This window comes from Budorcas taxicolor, chromosome 6 (genome assembly GCF_023091745.1).
Source record: "Budorcas taxicolor isolate Tak-1 chromosome 6, Takin1.1, whole genome shotgun sequence".
In the NCBI taxonomy this organism is placed as follows: Eukaryota; Metazoa; Chordata; class Mammalia; order Artiodactyla; family Bovidae; genus Budorcas; species Budorcas taxicolor.
Genome location: NC_068915.1, coordinates 93,042,288 through 93,062,985, shown reverse-complemented (window position 1 = coordinate 93,062,985; position 20,698 = coordinate 93,042,288). Strand labels below are relative to the sequence as shown.

General features: G+C 42.9%; 1 protein-coding gene and 1 pseudogene across 1 annotated transcript in view; one reads left to right on the top strand and one right to left on the bottom strand.

Annotated features, from left to right (window-relative positions):
* FRAS1 (Fraser extracellular matrix complex subunit 1) overlaps positions 1-20,698 on the bottom strand; it is a 508,994-nt gene that overhangs the window by 217,701 nt on the left and 270,595 nt on the right. Inside the window, exons 16-18 of the mRNA XM_052641724.1 lie at positions 15,754-15,894; positions 13,835-13,975; positions 12,159-12,335 (exon numbers count right to left, since the gene is read on the bottom strand). Of these exons, the coding sequence (XP_052497684.1) occupies positions 12,159-12,335; positions 13,835-13,975; positions 15,754-15,894 (459 nt within the window). The remainder of the gene's footprint in view (positions 1-12,158; positions 12,336-13,834; positions 13,976-15,753; positions 15,895-20,698) is intronic.
* LOC128049467 (heterogeneous nuclear ribonucleoprotein H3-like) lies at positions 18,792-19,822 on the top strand (annotated as a pseudogene).

Genomic DNA, 20,698 nt, shown 5'->3' with positions numbered 1-20,698 from the left:
TCAGACGGTAAAACGTGATTTAACCTACCTCCCCAATCCCCTGCGAATCCTTTAAGAGTAAAATTTACATCTTATCCATTTCTGTGATTCACACAGTACCTGTCATAATCTCTGTCCCTGGCATGTCACAAGTTCTCAGGAAATAAGTTTCTGCTGACTGAATGGAAGGGGAACTAGGAAGGTGAGTGGGTGGGGTAGGTGGATGGAAATTCTGGCAGCACACCGCTAGGTCTCCCTTCTCTTTGATCTTTTCTTTTCAGCCTCAGGCTGGTGAGTCCCAAATTTATGTGTACAGCTCTGACTTTAACCCTGAACTCTAATCACGTAAATCTAACTGTCTAGAGGATGTCTCTACTTGGTGTTTCATTGCTACCACATATTCTTCATTCCCCATTTTCCATTATCCATTAAGTATCCAAGCTTAACCCTTACCTACTTAATGTAAATGATCACATCACATTCATTCCATCCAAACTGTACTCATGACCCCCACATCCTACCCCCTACCTGGTCTTTTTTGTACAGTAGCACCCCCCTCATACCAACAAGTTCAGTTCTAAAAGTGCATTCATTAATCAGTCCAATTTGTTCCTAAGTCCAAGAAATTAGCCTAGGTATGCAACTAACACAATTATAGAGTACCGTACTGTAATACGTTTATAATATTTTTCACATAAATAATACACTTAAAAGTGCAAAAAAATGAAAACCTCTTTAATCTTGCAGTACCCTGCCTGGAAAAGTACCAACTACCTCACTGCTGCTTTAATGCTTGCTTCCTGGACATCCTGGGCTTGAAATAAAGAGACTGAGCTGCTGTACTCTGTACAATGCGGTACTTTGTACTCTACACAAAGTACAGAAGAGCACAACCACCTGTAGAGGATGCACACACGTGACAATGTACGCCAGACACATGAACTGACCTATGTGACTGGACATGCAAACACACGTTCACATCTTTGACAGGTTGCAACTTGAATCTTGATGGTTCATTTGTAGGGGACTTCCTGTATTTCCTGGCTTGCCTTTACGCCACCATTCACAAAGACACTCACCATGAGAAAGCTGGACTTCTACTTTTCCTCACCATAATGCAGATGTGATACATTGATTTCTATGTCTTCAATCTGCATCAAATCTATCCCAGTTTAATCATCCCCGCGACCCTTAATGTAGACCTTCAGTGTCACTCCTGATATGGGTCGGTGTGGCAGCTTCCTAACCAGCCCCACTTAGTGTCTCCTCATTTACCTGTGATACCACTTCCAGGGAGGTCCCTATAAAATGAAACTGACCAAACTATTTCCCTATTTAAAATCTTTTTATGGTTCTCAAAAACCAAGTGTCAACTCCTAAACACAGCACACACAGCCTTTCATGACATGACCCAACCCCACATTTCCAGGATCACACCCTACAAACCACCATTCGGACTTTACCCTGCAGGAAAACCAAATGCAGTCCTTCTCCAAACACACCATGCCTTTACCTTTGCTGTTTCCAGGCAAAGAATGTCCTTTCTTACCTTCTTCCCCAGTAAATTCCCATTAATCTTCAACAGCCTAATGATGTAGCTTTCCCTCTGTGAATTTTTCATCATACCCTCTCCCCTCAACAGTCAGTCTCCTTTGCTGTGTTCTTTCTATATCTTCTGCTGATCGCCATTACAACACGTATCACGTTTTTTTAGTTACTTGTTCTGTGTCAGTCTCCCCTAGTTGATCACTCTTTCCTTTAGGCATGGTCTATATTTTTTTCATCTTTCTATCCCCCAAACCTAGCACACCCCTGCTATAAAAGCAAGAAGGAGAAAGAGAAGAAGACCGAACGTCTCCAAAAGACATGCATTTGTACAGCTTATGTCAGCACTCTAGGGACCACATTAAAGTGTTGCTTAACATAAATGCCACGCATTTCATTCAATTAATTCAAGGGAATCCCAGCTTCATAAATAGCAACACACTCTTAAGCAGAACAGGCTGACTCCTTGTGCATTCATTTCTTTAATTAAAGCTCTGTGCCTTAAGGCCTTTGGTGAATCTTAGGAACAACTAAATAGATAAAATACCACAATATGCTTTACTCCTTCTCACTCATCTAAAGCAAGTTATTTAATTAACCAAAATCATCAGTGCATTTCTCATTTAAAAAAGAAATTGGCATTCTGTAGGAGGCTCCTGAATTCACTCCTTCCAGTGGTCGTGCTAATCTAGTTACACATGGGCCAATTCCCTCTGAAAGAAGTTCAGAAACTAGCCGAACACCTCCTACACATTAAATGAATAAGGAAAAAAAAGAGTAGGTATGCCGAGACGCACACTCCTGCCATAAATCCTACCCCTGGGGCAGCAACATATTGATACAATAAACAAGGGGGAACTCACAGACACCCAGCTTCTCCCTGAGGACTGAAGGGCTTGAACCTAACGTCCACTACCCAACTTTAAGGCTTCCACCTGAGAAATGGTCCTCCAACCTCTAGCTGCAAAAGCCAACGGGGCTTCAATCCAGAAGACCTGTGAGATCAGAGCATCCAAAAAGGCAGTTCTTCACAGGCTCGCTAGGATCCACGGTACTTGTGCCCCCAGGGTTCCGTGTGAAGGCATCCATCAGAAACATCCATCTCCTAGTCTTTTCCGGAAAGAGACACATGTCTATACATGTCAAGCTGCAGCCTGAGGGTCAGGCTTCTACTTTAACCCCCATATAGAAGCCGAGTGCCCGCCATCCTCTCCGGAGACTTGGGAGGCGGGAGGACAGTGTGTTCATGTTCGCCCTCCGCCCAGCTCCAGGTCACTCGTGTCTCCCTGGAAAGAACCTGTGTGCAGGTCTAGGGCCCTGGTTTTTTGACTATGGCCCAGAGAACATGGCCACTGGTGGCCTGACTCTGATGATCAGCAGGGTTCGAGTTCATGGGCTCTGTGGAACCGTAGCAAACAGAGGGATAGTTGTTAACCAGTGACTCTACCCTCCCCACCCCAACCCCAGAAACAACCACCTCCCAGACAGTCTCTAAAAGAGATCCATTCGGACATTTTAGAAGTTGCTGAAAGAGGGTTTGGCTCCAATCTCCCAGCATTCAGATGTTGACTAAGGTCCTGGTGGCTCAGACGGTAAAGCGTCTGTCTACAATGTGAGAGACCTGGGTTTGATCCCTGGGTTGGGAAGATTCCCTGGAGAAGGAAATGTCAACCCACTCCAGTACTCTTGCCTTGAAAATCCCATGGACGGAGGAGCTTGGTGCAGGCTACTATCCATGGGGTCGCAAAGAGTCAGGCACGACTGAGCGACTTCAATTTCTTTCTTTCTTTAAGGTCCTTTGCATTAGGACAGAGACGGGGCGGGAACACCCTCCATTACTGGATGCCACTCAGAACACAGAGAGTAGCTTGGACAGTCACCAAGGTTTGAGAGACAGCAGAGAACTGGACCTGGGCTGAAGGGTATGGTTCAGACAACAGGCTGGGGCATCCTAGGGGGTGGGGAGGCGTGTGAGGAGGGGAAACAAGAGAAGGTGCTCAAAAGGTACGAACTTCAGTTATGAGATAAACAAGTCTGGGGCATCCAACGTACAGTGTGGCACTAGAGTTAACAATTGTTCTGCCTGCACGTGCTCAGCCGTGTCCGACTCTCCGATGAACCGAGCAAAAATACTGGAGTGGGTTGCCATTTCCTGCTCCAGGGGATCTTCCCGACCCAGGGATCGAAACCACGTCTCCTTCAGCTCCTGCATGGGCAGGCAGATTCTTTACCACTGAACCGCCTGGGAAGCCCTATAGTTAACAATACTATATGCATATTTGAAAGTTACTAAGACAGTAAATTATAGTTTTCATCACAGGACAAAAAATTACAACTCTGAGAGGTGAAAGATGTCAAACTAAACTTATTGTGGTGATCGCGTGGCAACATAAACATATATTAAATTACTATGTTGTACACCTTAATTGAATACAATGTTATATGTCACTACATTTCAATAAAACTGGAAAAACGTTGATGCCAAATCTGTATTGATTTTGTGCAGTTTCGCCCCATGCAGGTGTAAGTTCTGCCTAAGGAGGCAATACTATCTCCAAGACTGACAAAGAAGGCTTGGAAAAGTTCAGTTACCAAAATTTCCCGGATGTCTCCCTGACCAAAGCTCTATGATAATTCTACTTCTAATGCATGATGGGGGATGGGAGGGGGCACTGGGATGTTTGTTATGTCTGCAATCTTTTTTGAAGAACAACGTTTCTACAGACATTATACATGAGAAGATATATAACTAAATCTCATTATTGCACTATGGAGTTCATTTTAAAAACAAAACTAGTAATTTCCTCAAAATTCTATTATCTTAAGCCCTCTCACTAAACTACATAGGAATTTTTTAAAAATCCATGCTTAATTTGCCACAGAAAGTGAAAGTCACTCAGTCGTGTCTGACTCTTTGCGATCCTATGGACTATACAGTCCATGGAATTCTCCAGACCAGAATACTGGAGTGGGTAGACTTTCCCTTCTCCAGGGGATCTCCCCAACCCAGGTCTCCTGTATTGCAGGCAGATTCTTTACCAGCTGAGCCACAAGGGAAGCCCAATTTGCCACAGAATTGGGCCAATTACATGGCTGAGTTAATCACCCCAACCAAGTTCATACCCCATTGCTCCACCACAACCAAGTCGTTGACTTAGTGATTGGATGGGATCATTAAGAGAGGTGGCCTGGCCTGAAATTAAATTGTAAAGCTCTAGGATGAAAAGAAGAACAAGGGATCTAGGCTTAGAAAGAAGGACATATTCCCTAGGTAACTATGTCCTCCATTAGAGCCCAGGATCTTCCCAGTGCTAAATTATTCTTCAGTTGGTTCCTTCTAAGCCTCAGCTTCTTCATCTATAAAATGGGAGTAAATATAAATTCATAGGATTTCCAATTAAATTCTTGGTTGTAAGGAATTTCATAAACTATAAAGTGATACATGTATGTGTGTATTGTAAATAACTATAGGAATCTATGCCAAAAGATTAAAAGAAGTTATCTGAGAATAGAAGGGTTACAGGTAGAAATCATAAATAAAGGACATCTAGTTAAATTTGAACAGTGAAAAATATTTTAGAATATCTCAGGTAATATGTGGACATACTAAACATTTCATTTTTTATATGCTAAATATTTTTATTTCTTAATTCTGTATTTTTTAATATAGTCCTCCTAATTACTCCTAATTAAGGTTTCTCCTTATATGAAAAATAGATCATGAACCTAGGTAGACAGATTTTCAGCAAATAAAAGTGATCATATTTTTTCTCCTTTGATGTTTTGATATGATAAATAACCTAATAGATATCTCAATATAAGCTAATCTATAAATTCTTAAAATAACCTAAATTCAATTTGATGTATAGTTCTGAATCCAATTTGATAACTTTTAAATATGTTATCTAAAATTTGTAGTTTTTCTCTGTATTATGTTGTAACATTAGCATTAGTGCTATGCTGGATGAAAAAATAGTGTACTCTAAAATATTCTATCTTTTTCTATGCTCTAGGATTTTATATTATTATAAGATTTCTTTATATTGTTTTTTGATGGTTTGAATAACACACATTAAACTAACTCTAGCACTCTTTTAGAGGAAGTTCTTTGCTAACCTTTTTAATTTTATGTATGACTTTTGATTTATTCATGCTTTCCATGTCTTCTTGGACTGATTTTGACAATAAATCTTTTCCTTTAAAATAATTTGATGGTGGCTTTCAAAATTTTCAGATTTTTTTAATCCCAAGTCTTCATTTACTAAATTTTGGTAACTTAGATATTTTTAACATTTTTGGTCTATACTTTTTTTTTACTTTACAATACTGTATTGGTTTTGCCATACATCAACATGAATCTGCCACGGGTGTACATAAGTTCCCACTCCTGAACGCCCCTCCCACCTCCCTCCCCATATCATCCCTCTGGGTTATCCCAGTGCACCAGCCCCAAGCATCCTGTATCCTGCATTGAACCTAGACTGGTGATTCGTTTTTTATATGATATTACACATGTTTCAGTGCCATTCTCCCAAATCATCCCACCCTCTCCCTCTCCCACAGAGTCAAAAATTCTGTTCTGTACATCTGCATCTCTTTTGCTGTCTCACATACAGGGTTATCGTTACCATCTTTCTAAATTCCATATATATGTGTTAGTATACTGTGTTGGTGTTTTTCTTTCTGGCTTACTATACTTTTTTTTAAAGTTTCAGTAATATGCAAAATGCATGCAATGAAAAGAAATAAAAATTCTGATTTTAAAAAATTGCTATCATTAGAAAAAAAGTACACCAGTGATATGATAAAGTGATATTCTTCTTTAATTAGTTGGATGATAAAGAATCTGTCTGCAATGCAGGAGACTTGGGATCGATCTCTGGGTTGGAAAGGTCCCCTGGAAAAGGGAAGGACAGCCCACTCCAGTATTCTTGCCTAGAGAATTCCACGGACACAGGAGCCTGGCTATACAGTCCATGGTGTTGCAAAGAGTTGGACGTGACTGAGTTTGCACAACTCTTTAATCAGAGGCTTTGCTTATTCAAACTATGGTCTGTGGACAAGCAGCATCAGCCTCCCCTGAAACATGTTATAAACATGCAAGCTCAGACCCCATCCCAGACCTACTGAATCTGAGTCCACATTTTAATAAAATTGCCAAGAGATTCCTATGAGAATTCTACTCTACAAAGACCTCAACTAAAAGCTGAATCTTCAAAATAGTTGAATCCCTTAAAGAAAAATATGAGTGAAGGAGAATCTGAAACTGAGCTGAGCAATCTGACCTGAACTTAGGAACACCTATAGGAGAGAGCCAAGGCCTCCTAGTAACAAAAGCCTCAGGTCCTTCCTTCCTTCCATCCATCCACCCTGAGCTGCCATGTTCAGCCACACAGGCTTCACAGACCCTAAATGACGTCAGGAGGCACCAATCACATAAATTACCGTGAGAATGCTGCCCCTGGAGTTGGGGAACAGAATGGTCCCTACCCAGCTGTACTCTCGAGAACTCATCTAGACTCATACCAGCTCCCAGAGGTATGGAAAGTTAGTGAGAAAGATGAACGAGAAAGTAAGGGATGGGCCTTTGATTTTGTTTTAGAAGGTTGGGGTTTTATGAAGTTGTTTTATTTGTGCAAAGGCACCGACAGGTCTTTCTTGGGGGTTTTGCTTGTTTTAGAAATCCCGCATTGTAGGCAGACGCTTTACCATCTGAGCCACCAGGGAAATCAGTATCTGTCAGTGCTAGGGAACAATCAGTTAAACAGGTGAGATGAACTGTGGATGAAATCACTAAAACCCTTTCTGTACCGAATACTCAATTAATATTTAACTGTTCTCAGTCACTCAGGCACGTCTGACTCTGTGCAACCCCATGGACTGTAGCCCACCAGGCTCCTCTGTCCATGGGATTTTCCAGGCAAGAATACTAGAGTGGGTTGCCATATCCCTCTCCAGGGGATCTTCAGGAAGGACTCAGGGATGGAATCTGCATCTCATGTCTCCTGCACTGGCAGGCAGATTCTTTATCACTAGTGCCACGAGGGAGGTCCTTAATATTTAATAGACATGTAAAATTTTAGTGGACTACTAAAAAATGCCTCCAAACTATCTTCAAAAATTGGTAACATTTTATTTTGAACGAGAAATTCCAGCCACGCTGCAAACATGGAGGCTGTGTGTGAAAGAAGTGTAAAGTCAAAGGTCTAGCTGGTAAAGTACCCAAGTTCGTTTCTGTGAGCCAAAAATGCAGGACAAATATATTCAGGTCTCCATCCTCATCTCACCAAAGTGCGTCTGTTTTGAAGTCTATCTCAGAGCACCCCCACTGTCTTCCCCATGCCTTGCTGTGGGTTTCACAGTATCAACCAAGGTTATATGGTGGACTTCATTGTTGCTCCTGCTATTTTTTATTTTCTGTTTCTCTCAATATAAATTCCATGAGAGCAGGAACTTCACCTGACTCATTGACAAGAGCTTAGACAATACCTGGCACCCAGGGGACACTCAAAAAACATTTGTAGAATGAATGAATAAAAACAGACTCAGTTCAATTCAGTTGCTTAGTCGTGTCTGACTCTCTGCAACCCTATGGGCTGCAGCACACCAGGCTTCCCTGTCCATCACCAACTCATCCTCTGTTGTCCCCTCCTCCTCCTGCCTTCCGTCTTTCCCAGCATCAGGGTCTTTTCCAATATAAAAAACAGACTGTCCTCCAGCTAATAAAAAACAATTTTCTCTTTGGTCACTCCTTGTTAATTATACAGTTTACATCCTTCTATCACAGACTTGGATCTTAGTCAAATATCCTGAGTAAATCTGCCTCATCCTCCAATAGATAATTCCTGGGTTTGCCAGGTAGCTCAGAGCAGAAACTTTTATAACAACTCCTAACAATATTCGGGCTCTAAGTAAATTGCTTCTCCCTCTAATGCATCTGCCTCTCGCTTTCATGAACTGTGGTAATATTCTAATTACTCTATGCTGCAGTCTCAGAGAAAGGCAGGGAGAGAGTTCCAGGAAGCAGTTGTTTTTTGCTTCTTTACAGCAAAGCACTTGAGATGAAAAAGTCTGTAAAATCAACTCTCAATGGCACACACTCAAGAACTCCAACCTTTTAAAATGTTCCTTATAGAGGAGAGGGTGTTTTGTGGGTGTGTGAGAAGGAGCACCCAAAGCAATCTCACAGGGCTCCCAGGCCCGAGTTCAGAGACAAAGCTTCGGCAGAATCGAAAAAGGAACAGATTGTGGGAAGGCGGAAAGGTTACCAGAGATACCCGATGAATGACAGGAAACACATCAGTCAACACACTTAAACTCAAGTGAGCTTGGAAACAATTGGTGGCTGCGCTCAGTCTCCCAGTGGAATCTTAGGCAACTCAATTAACCTCTTTCTCCCACATCCCCCTCACTACTATATTGAGCACAACAATCTACCTTGAGCAGAGAGGGCTCAGGATTTCATACTAAACGTTAGTAGAGAGCTCTATGTGATACCTCACAGTACTGTGTGAATTAGCATAAAGTCACAAGGCTACCCGGGCCTCTAGAAGTCAATCCAGCCCTCTCACATGGGACCACAATTAAACCATTCCAGAGGGATTAGATTCTAATCCTTTGTAAAAGGTGTCCGTATAAAGGGATTCTAAGATCATTCCCCTCGGTCAAGGATACTTTCTTAAACTTAGGTTGTCTCAACCCTGCAACACTGTAATTCTGTGCGTTTCCCCCTTCAGGGACCATTTTAGAACAGCTTCTTGGTGAATAGCATGGATACTGGAGTCTGGCTGACTCAGGTTCCCACTGGACTCTACTTGGCGCCGGCTACTTGATACCGAGCAAGTTACAGCCTTAATTTCCTCCCCGCCTGTTTCTCTTCTAAAGTAGTTGTCCCACTGACCCCATAAGGCTGGTATCAGGACCAAATGAAAAAAATAGAACAAGTAAGGTGCTTCTTACAGTGTCTGCATCAAGGCTGAGCACCAAATTCACAGGAAAATTATTTTCAGGCTGAATAACCCTGGTTTCCTGCATTCGTGCTCCGTCGTGTCCTGCTCTTCATGATTCCATGGACTGTAGCCAGCCAGGCTCCTCTGTCCATGGGATTTTCCAGGAAAGAATACTGGAATAGGTTGCCATTTCCTCCTCCAGGGGATCTTCCTGACCTAGGGATCGAACTCACACCTCCTGTGTCTCCTGCATTAGCAGGCAGATTCTTTACCACCGAGCCACCTGAGATGCCCTGGTTACTCTCATTTTTATCGACAATTTATCTTTAAAAATGGTCACCATTTTTGTTTATCTCTTCTGATCCCTCTCTAAATTCCCTAATTTTCTTTTTCAATGAAGTGATCAAAATTGTAGAAAGAAACTAACCCTGGTGAACAGCCTAAGCAAGTTTCTTCTTTATTTATTTTATTTACTTCACTTCTTCTTTAGGATCAGAAGTGAAGGCTGTGTGGTGTGTGGCTTGGAAATGCATTGGGGCTCTTTTTCTACAATTAATTTTTATTGGAGTATAGTTGCTCTGGCTTCCCAGGTGGCTCAGTGGTAAAGAATCCGCCTGCCAATGCAAGGGCTGTGGACTCGATCCCTGGTCTGGGAAGATCTCCTAGAGAAGGAACTGGCAACCTGCTCTAGTATTCTTGCCTGGGAAATCCCATTCACAGAGGAATCTTGCATGCTACAGTCCACAGGGTCGCAAAAAGTCAGACACAACTTAGCAACCTAACAACAATAACAAAATAGTTGCTTTAGAATGTTCTGATAATTTCTATAGTATAGCAGAGTGAATCAGCTGTACATATACATATATCCCTTCTTTTTTGTATTTTCTTCCCATTTATCTCCCCATAGAGCATCAGTAGAGTTCCCTGAGCTACACAGTAGGCTCTCATCAGGTTATCTATTTTAAACAGAGTATCAATAGTATATGTATGTCGATTGCAATGTCCCCATTCATCCCACTCCCTCCTTTACCTCTTGGTGTCTGTATGCTGAATCTAGAAAAATGGTATAAATGATCTTATTTGCAAAACAGAAAAAGAGGATTTGGAGCTCTTAGCAGCAAAGATTCCCATATTTTGTAAGTGGTTGTGGAAACAGAGTCATGAGAGTTTAAGGGACCATGGGAAGTTTGCACAATGCATACATGGGTGGAAACCAGTGTTTGGGGAAATAGAGGCCCTCTTCCAATTTTAGACACTATGTAAACACCCTGTAGCATGGTGCAACCCAGAGAGCAGGGGGTGACCCTTATAATGTCCCCAAATACCTGAGCACATGGACTGAGATTTATACCAAGTGATCATGAGGGCTTTACAAGTTACCAAGCACTTTCACGCTCTGCACCTCCTTTGAACCTGGCAAAAAGCATGTGTGAAAGTCAATTATCCCTATTCTAATAGTGCAGATGCGAAGGCTCTGAGAGCTTAAGTATCTGGCCTGGGGCATCTGTATTCCAGTTCCACATACTTTCTGCTATGCCATATCACTTACCGTGTCCAAAGCCTTTTAACCTAACCTTGAAATCCAACATTTCCATGTGAGTATATATTCCAGTGTAACAGTGAAGCCATTTTAATAAGCAGGCTTGTCAAATACACCACTGAATCTGCAGTATGCTTACAATTATGGTGCAAAAATAAAAATTCAAAGCTATGCACAGGGGAAAAAAAAGACTCAGATATACTATACCAAAATAAAAGGCAATTGGGTTTAGGCAGGTAGATGGTAGAGAGATTATTTTTCTACTTTTTTGTGCATTCAAAATTTCCCTTAATGAACATATGTTCATAATGAAAAATATTAGTGGATTTTTCCCCAAGTAGCCCAAGAGTCAAAAAATTCATCCAATATCAAGGAAGGTTCTTGCAGGAGCAGAGAGGGGCCTCCCCTACCTCCTAAGAAATTGGGGCTTCCCTGGTGGCTCAAATGGTAAAAAATCTACCTGCAATGTAGGATACCCGGCTTCAATCCCTTGGTTGGGAAGATTGCCTGGAAAAGAGAAGGACTATCCAGTCGAGTATTCTTGTCTGGGAAATCCCATGGACAGGGGAGTCTGGTGGGCTACGATTCATGGGGAAACAAAGCATCAGACACAACGGAACATACACGTGCACGCACCCCTTCATCTCATCTTCAGCCACTTATAGACGACCCAGCTCTGAGTCACACCTTTCAGAATGGGATCAGTTCTCCGTGGGCAATACACCAAAGCAAGGGCAGGAATCACTTCTAAATTTTGACAGAAGTCCAGATTTTGTCCTGAAGAGATCAATTTATATTCAGAGTAGCAAATTAAAACAAATAAATAGAATTCTACAATGAGCTCCATGTCTTCCTCAGCTACTCATACTGTCTCTGAACGAATCCCCACATGGAATTTCTGAGAGTGTGACTCTGAGGACAGTGGAGTAAAAGGAACTAACTCTTTAAGATCACCTGTTATTCACCAACAGAAAGGGGATGTCCGTGGGACCATTCTCTCACATGTCAGTCTTCCATCCAGAAACACTCAGAAACTATTGTGGCGGGAAAACAAAGAACTTCTGGTTTGGGTCCCACCTCACGGGATCCCTTAAGAGGTAAGCCTGGAAGCTACCTAAACATTTCCTCCAATCAGGCTTACTCACCTTCACACAGTCCAGTGTTCTCCAAGTAAAACTGGGCTCTGCACTGGGACAGACACTCGCCCGAGGTGATGTTTGCACCCGACAGTGGCTCAAACTGCAGTCCATCCTCTGGCTTCCTACACTGGGTGCAGTGGGAGTGTGCTGGACCCACACAAGTCAAGCAAGAGGAATGACAGGCTGCCAAGGGGAACAAAATGCAGGAATCAATCCAAGGGTCAGATAAGCATTGCAACCAAGGGGCGTCCCTAAGGAAGTCTGATTCACTCAGAAAAGTTCACCAGATACAACCTTGCACATAACTGTTTTTCCAGCGGTCTCCACAAAGCCCAGGGGGATAATAACAATATCTGTGAGAGGCCAAATGAGGGTGACGCTAACTAGCCATGCCTCTCCAGTCCTAGAAGAGCTGCCAGGCTAGATCACGGAGGGAAGAAAACAGCAAACTGGACAATATTGGCTTGGTTCCCCAGAGAGTCACATACAGAGGATGATGGTATAATCTCAGTTTTTAATGGAGGATTTTAAGAAGCATTCCTATAAAGGCTGTTACTCTATTATGTGCAAAAATGGTAATTGTGTTACTGTCTATTATAGCATCCATCACCACTACAGAGGGGTCCAGGCAACAAATTTGTTAGAATTTATGTGAGGAAAGGCTGCTTTTCTAGACAAGGAAGAGGCCCCTTTACAGCAGCAACAAACACTTGACAATTCATCATAGTTTCTGGTTTTCCTTGGCTGCTGGTAAGAATCGGAGCCAGAGTACTCAAAATCTCTCCTGCCCACACTCTGATATAATGGTTGCCCCCGTCTTTTCAAAGATTCTCTAAATTGTCTTTTTCAGGATATTTATAGCAGCTGCCCTGTTTTAAATATGGTTTTTTTTCCCCCTTGTAACTATCCTTCACAACTTTTCCAAGGTGCCCTATGTATAAATAAACATAAATTAACTTCGCTTAATTAAAATGTTTGCTCCCAATGTTCCAGTTTCAAAAGGCTCAAAGGAGATTGCCCTCCCTTATGAGCCGAGAGCCTTTTCGGCAAATAACTATGGAAGATTTTCCATTTTACTCAGCCCAGAGGCACTGCTGGCAACTCTCGGTTTGCTCAGCAGTATCATTAACAAAAAGAAGTTCTTCAGGAAAAAAACAAAATGAAGACTAAGAAAAACATTAAGAATGCTCGGAGGATTGAAAAGAGAGGAAAGAAGAACCGGGTTCGTTTTAATGCACAGGAAAGGGAATAACATTCCCCTCAAGGATGACCAGAAAGACGGTGGCCCATTGAGTGTCATGACAAATATTCAAATGTGATTTTTCAGATTCTCTCTTTAATAACAGGAAAAAAAAAAAAAACCCCTTATACTGCAGGCATAACCACATGGGATACACTAGAGGAAGAGCTGCCCCACAAAGTAACTTATCTCTATGTCCTTATGATGGGAAAGTTTATCAGGAATGATGACAAGGGACTTCTCTGGTAATCCAGGGGTGAAAAATCCACTTTCCAATGCAGAGGATGGAAGTTAAATCCCTGGTCCTGGAACTTAAATTGCACACGCTCTGGGGCAACTAAGTCCAAATGCCACAACTACTGAGACCGCAAGCCTGAATGCTACAAAGAAGTCCCACTATAGCAAATAAATAAATAAATGATGATGATGACACCAACAATACCTTTGCAGACACCATGGTCAGGGTAGAAGCCCTCTCCACAGTTGGGCAGGCAGTGGCCTTGGCGCAGGGCCTGGGGCTGGATGCAGGCGGTGCAGTGAGAGGCCGTGGGTCCTGAGCAGCTGGCACATGAGTTGTGACAAACTGAGGAAGAAAGGAATACAATGGGACCAAGGTAACTAGAGAGTCCACTTCCTGGCCGGCCTCCTCATGTGCAAAGATGCCCACTTTTCTATCCTCAATCCCCATCACGTGTTGCACCAAATCAAGGGGCATTTGTGTTCAGAGGTGGTTATGTTACCAGCACCGCTCACACTGCAACTCTGCCCATCTTTCATCCACGTTCTATTATTGATTAGCTACCCTTTATTTGGGGTTCCCAGGTGGTGCAGGGGTTAAGGGGGTGCAATGCAGGAGATTCAAGAGACCTGGGTTCAATCCCTAGGTTGGGAAGATCCCCTGGAGGAGGAAGTGGCAACCCACTCCAGGATTCTTGCCTAAAAAACTCCATGGACAGAGGAGCCTGGTGGGCTATAGCAGACGGGGTTGCAAAGAGTTGTCCACGACTGAGTAACTCAACACAAATCCTTTATTTAGTGTTTGTATTGTGTTTTATATATATATTGCCACTTTTAATCTTCATAGCAATGTTAATGCAGTAGGTAGTATTAACCCCATTTTACAGATGAGAAAACCAAGGTCATGGAAAGTTAAAAAATTTACTCATGATCACAAAGCTAGTTAGTAGCAGAGCTGGAATTTAGCCCAAGGTCTATCTGAACCTAAGACTCCCCAGGTGAATAGGGAAGAGGAGACAGTTCATGGATCTGGGTGTTGGGACCCCTGGCATTTTTGAAGGGCCTGTCCCTTAGCTTATGCCCTTAACCAAGACTGGGTCTCTCCAGGCCTAGTGTCCTTGACACATGCATGGTGAGAGGTTGGGTTAGATGGTCTTTTAACACACTTACAGTTGGACATTCTAGAAGTCTAAGTAAAAATTATGTTAAAGGATTTGACCACTACATATGGCAGTATCAGGCATGCCTCTCTCCTGCTTTGGTCCTGGCTAGTAACAATGGGACACTCTGACTCCAAGAGGCAGATGGCACCATGCTGTTCTAAGGAACAGGAGTGAACCCTGGAAGAAGGTTCTGAAGGACCATGGTCAGGAGCTGGGAGAGGGGAGTGTGGAGACAGGAGGAGATCGCTGGGGACAGAATACTTAGGACAAGAGGTAAAGAGTGGATGAGTAAAGAGGCTGACAAACAAACAGGAGGCTGATGATTCAAGGCAGTAGGATGGGTCTAAATATCCTGCCCAAACAGACGCTAGAAGTGGAAGTAAGAATACGCATGCTTGTTTCAGAGAAGGAGGGCAATCAGGGTGTCTGAGGCAGCAGTAAGTTCCCATCTCAAACGGGAATGCTTCCTAGTTTAAGATGTATAAGCCTGAAAAAAATACTATATAAATAGCATAAAAACCAAATTTTCAATAGATACACACTTTAGCTTTACAAGCTATCAAACTTGGTTTGCTTTTCTATTTTCCTGGTGTGCTGTAGTTGCCAACATATGTGTTTACAAATGCCATCTAAAGAATGATTCTCTCCTACCTACAACCTGAGTGAGTAATGGTTGACAAGTATACAAGGACTGTGTGAAGATTTTAGAGGTTTTCTTGGCATTTCAAAATGATCCCATGATCTTTAATGATGATTGGTGTGTGTAAGCCCCTTATTTAATCACATTACTCCCCCAGCATCCACCCATATGTCCCACCCTCATACCAGATATATTTTCCTTGTAATTTGCCATTTACTTACCATGCACACAAATTTCCAAGTGAGCAGCATACAGCACTGAGTGTAATCAAACATGTGTGAATTCCTTTTTTGGTGATGAGGAGTTGCCCATGTGACTTACCTTTACATCTCCCAGTGGCATCAGCATAGTACCCAGCAGGGCATTCAGAAAGGCATCTCCCATCATGCAACACGGTCTTCTCCACACAGGTAAGACATCTGGGACTACTGGGGCCACAACTCTTACAGGATTGATCACAAGCTAAAGGGAAAGAAAACCCATCAGAGGAAATCAATAATACAAAGGGAGCAAAGGAAGTCTGTTCTTTCAATGTCCACAGTTGGGATCAACATAGTAATCACATTTCTGGCTGCTCAGCTGAGGTCTGTTTCCTTGATTCAAGCTTTCATGTATTCACAGTTGAAGGAGAACTCAATAAGTATTCACTGAACTAAGCATAACAAATATTCTGAGGCTCACCTACCAGTGTGTCCAATTTAATATGGGATTTAAAGTCAAAATGGCTTTGGCAGTAGGGTTCCCAGATTTAACAAATAAAATACCAGATGCTCAGTTAAATTTGAATTTCAAGATAAATAAAAAATAAGTTTTTCGTTTAAGTTTGTCCAAAATAGTTCATCCTATATTTCATCTGACAACCCTAGTTGGAGAGAGAATTCAGAGTTCTACTAAGCAAGGCCATGCTATAAAACTTTGGTTGAAATTACTGAGCTTTACACAATCTTCTAGGATCTACTCATTCACTTATTCATTCAGTGAGCCCTGAACACATTTCTTATACTCTGTGTCAAGCACTGTGCCAGGTAGTAGAGACACAAAATCCAAATCAACTTGGTCTCAGCTTTAAGGGGCTTGTTAAGTCTACCAGAGGAAAATAAACACATGCAACATTAGGAATACTAAATACATTGTTCAGATTGGTCTGCATAAGCATCATAAAAATTTCAACAAAATGTGTGTGGGCTAAGAAGTATGAAAGGTGAAGAAAGGATTCATGGAAGAAATGACGCTTGAGTGCTGTCTTAGATATCGAGTCAGAGCATGCCAAACTGATGGGAATATACTCTCAGCTGAAGCAAAGTACAGGCCTAGAACCTGGGAAAGCCATGAACTGCAGCACACCAAGCTTCCCTGGCCTTCACCATCTCCTGGAGTTTGCTCAGGGAAAGGCTTGGAAACAGCAGTTCTGTTTTTTCGGCTGGAAAAGTGGGAAGGGCCAGATTACAGAAACCTGTCTACCAGACTCCATAGTCTACATGCTCATCTTAGGAAAGATTTCAAGAGCCTCTCTCTACACAGTTTTTGGGTTTCCCTGGTGGCTCAGATGGTAAGAATATGCCTGCAATGCAGATTGGGTTTGATTGGGTTGGGAAGATCCCCTGGAGGAGGACAACCCACTCTAGTATTCTTGCCTAGAGAATCCCACGGACAGAGAAGCCTGGCAGGCTACTATCCATGGGGTCACAAAGAGGCGACATGACTGAATGACTAACACTGTCACACTCACTGCAATTTTTAACATAGTAAAAATATGGCTATGTTTGTGTTTAAGCAGGATCACTTCGGCTTCAGCTCGGAGGCAGTTTGGAGGGGTGAGGAGAAGAGTTGGGGACCAAGTTGGCAAATTGTGGAAATACTCAGGGAACAAGATGACTGGGAGATGCATCACGTCTGTGAATGAGGTGACAGATTTAAGAGCTGTGTAGGTGGAAGTGTCTCAGATGGCTGCCAGGGGTCTAATACAGGGGATGAATGATGCTACTCAAGGAACAAAAAAAACAGTAGGTGTGGGGGTTCATCTGGGACACGGGCAGTCCAGTAAACAGCCTGACTGACAGTTCTGAGACTCAGGGGAGGGCCCTGGGGGTCATCACATACAGGTATGCTTGTTGAAATCAGAAATGAGTTGATTTATTCAGTAAAGGGATTCCCCAGGTGGCACTTGGAGAAGGAAATGGCAACCCACTGCAGTATTCTTACCTAGAGAATCCCGTGGACAGAGGAGCTTGGCGGGCTGCCGTCCATGGGGCCGCACAGAGTCGGACACGACTGAAGCGACTTAGCATGCATGCATGCATTGGAGAAGGAAATGGCAACCCACTCCAGTGTTCTTGCCTGGAGAATCCCAAGGACAGAAGAGCCTGATGGGCTGCTGTCTATGGGGTCGCACAGAGTTGGACGTGACTGAAGCGACTTAGCAGCAGCAGCAGCAGGTGGCACTAGTGGTAAAGAACCCACCTGCCAATGCAGAAGACTTAAGAGACACAGGTTCGATCCCTGGGTGGGAAAGATCCCCTGGAGAAGGGTACCGCAAGCCACTCCAGTATTCTTGCCTGGAGGGCTACAGTCCACGGACAGGACAGAATTGGACATGACTGAAGCGACTTAGCATGCAAACATGCGTAAGAAGATGTATTGTTTCTCCAGCACTGTAAAAGCCCAAGGCAAATACAGACCCCAGGAGAGGTTTATAAAAAGAGAAGAGTTTGAATAATTGCTGAAAGCATATCTAGGAGAAAGAAGGGAGATATATTCAAAAGTACAGATGGAGAGATTAGCCTTGAACAGAACAAAGTCCTCCTTTGCTGAACAGAAAACAAAGTTGAGGGTAAATGCAGTCGCAATAAGTCTATGACTCAATCTACTCCACACTCATGGATAAATTCTTTAAAAACAAGCCAAACAAACTTCTTCTCAATATCAGAGAACCAATGATTCAGGAATAGAGAACTACTGAGAGATTTATTCTGTCTGTTCTCTTAATCCACCTACACCATCCTAACTTCCTGAGAAACATTTAAAGAACTTGAGGAAAAATATGGCAATTGATGGAGTCAAACAAAGGATAAAAGGAAAGATATATCCATTTGAATGCAGAGTTCCAACCAAAAGCAAGGAGAGATAAGAAAGCCTTTCTCAATAACCATACTTCCTCAATAACCACACTCTAATGTTCATGAATACTAACTAAAAGTGAACAGGGGGCAGTTGCCACTGCTGGAGACAGCTGGAAAAACCTTTGTGGGAGCGATACACAAGGTGGGCAACTTCTCCCTCCTCACAACCAGACCCCATGGGCACCGGAGTTAGCACTACTGTTACCCACCAGGGCATTTGAAGTGAAAGGGGCATTTCAATCAAACAGTATTGAGATGGATTGGCTTGTGAAACATAACAGCCCAAACGATACTAGTGATGGACAGAACAACTTTGTGGACTGCCATCTGATTGCAGCAAAGAGGAAATAGTTCTTTCAAGGGTTGGAAATCGTGCCGAATGGGATAACACTGGCAATGGACTACCACAGGAGAAGCACAGGGGAGGCCTTCGTGCCTTTGCTTCAAAGAAGACAGCAGAAAATGCACTGGGGAAACACAAGGAAAGAATGAGGCGCAGGGATATTGAGAACCTCAGAAGTAGCACAAGGAAATCAAAGGATTTTATGACCCACCAAGAAGTTTGCTGGGCCAGCAACCAGGACTACAGGATAGACCAATAGGAGGAAGAGGAAGTTATTATGCAGCTGGGCATGGAAGCGTGTATGACAGAATTCGATGAGAAGATGACAGGTATGATGGTGATTATGGAGGTTTTGATGACTATGGCGGCCACAGTGATTATGGCTACGGAAATGACGGCTTTGATGACAGCATGAGCGATGGAAGAGGTATGGGAGGACATGGCTACGGGGGACGTGGTGATGCAAGTTCAGATTTTCATGGTAGTCATTTTGTACATATGAGAGGAGCACCTTTTCAAGCAACTGGAGACGACATTGCTAATTTCTTCTCACCACGAAATTCAATCCAAGTGCATATTGATATCGGAGCTGATGGCAGGGCAACAGGAGAAGAAGATGTAGTTTGTGGCAGATGAAGATGCAGTGGCTGCCACGTCCAAAGATGAGAGTAACACGCAACATCGGTACATTGAACTCTCCTTGAACTGAACTGCTGGAAGGCGGCTCAGGAATGGGAGGTTACGGCAGAGATGGAATGGATAATCAAGGAGGCCACAGATCAGCTGTAAGGATGGGAATGGGGACAATCACAGTGGCGGATACGGTACTCCTGATGGCTTGAGTCGTTCTGGCCTGGGTGGTGGAGACAACAGCAGTTACTATGGGCAAGGTGGCCTGAGTGGAAGTGGACAGCATGGGATATACTAAAAACATAACCATGGATATAAAAGTCCTGCAGACATCATCTGGTCTCCTAGACTTTCTTATAGATTTCCTTTCTTTTGTATTTTAAGAATTTTATGATGACTGAAGGAAGGTGTTTTCAAAATACTACTTAGTAGAGCGACAGATTGTGATGGGAAAATTTGTTTTCTGTAGGTTTTATTTGTTGTATGTGTGCGTGTGTGCTAAGTCATTTCAGTAGTGTCTGACTCTTTGTGACCCTACGGACTATATCCCACCAGACTCCCTGTCCGTGGGATTCTCCAGGCAAGACTACTGGACTGGGTTACCATGCCCTCCTCCAAAGGATCTTCCCAACCCAGAGATCAAACTAGTGATCTTCTATGTCTCCTGCACTCGCAGGTGGGTTCTTTACCACTAGTACCACCTGGGAAGCCATCTGACTTAAAAAATAAATTTTTACGTTCAAACCACTGATGCTGATACTTTTTATATACTGGCTACTCCTAAGAATGTGCTGCTTTCATAAGATTAAGGTTGATGTATTTTACTATTAGCACTACAAGAAGTGAAAAATGAAATCAAAAGTCACTCAGTCATGTCCGACTCTACGACCCCATGGACTATATAGTCCGTGGAATTCTCCACGCCGGAATACTGGAATGGGTAGCCTTTCCCTTCCCTAGGGGATCTTCCCAACCCAGGGATTGAACCCAGGTCTCCCACTTGCTGGCAGACTCTTTACCAGCTGAGCCATTATGCCTACTGTTTAAAGATTTAAGACACAAATCCATGTCTTGAGAGTCTTACCACTGGATTTTGCATCTGATGTTTGGAGTTTTAGAGCCATTGCATTAAAAAATAATTATATGCAGCAAAGAAAAAGGTACTTTTTACTTT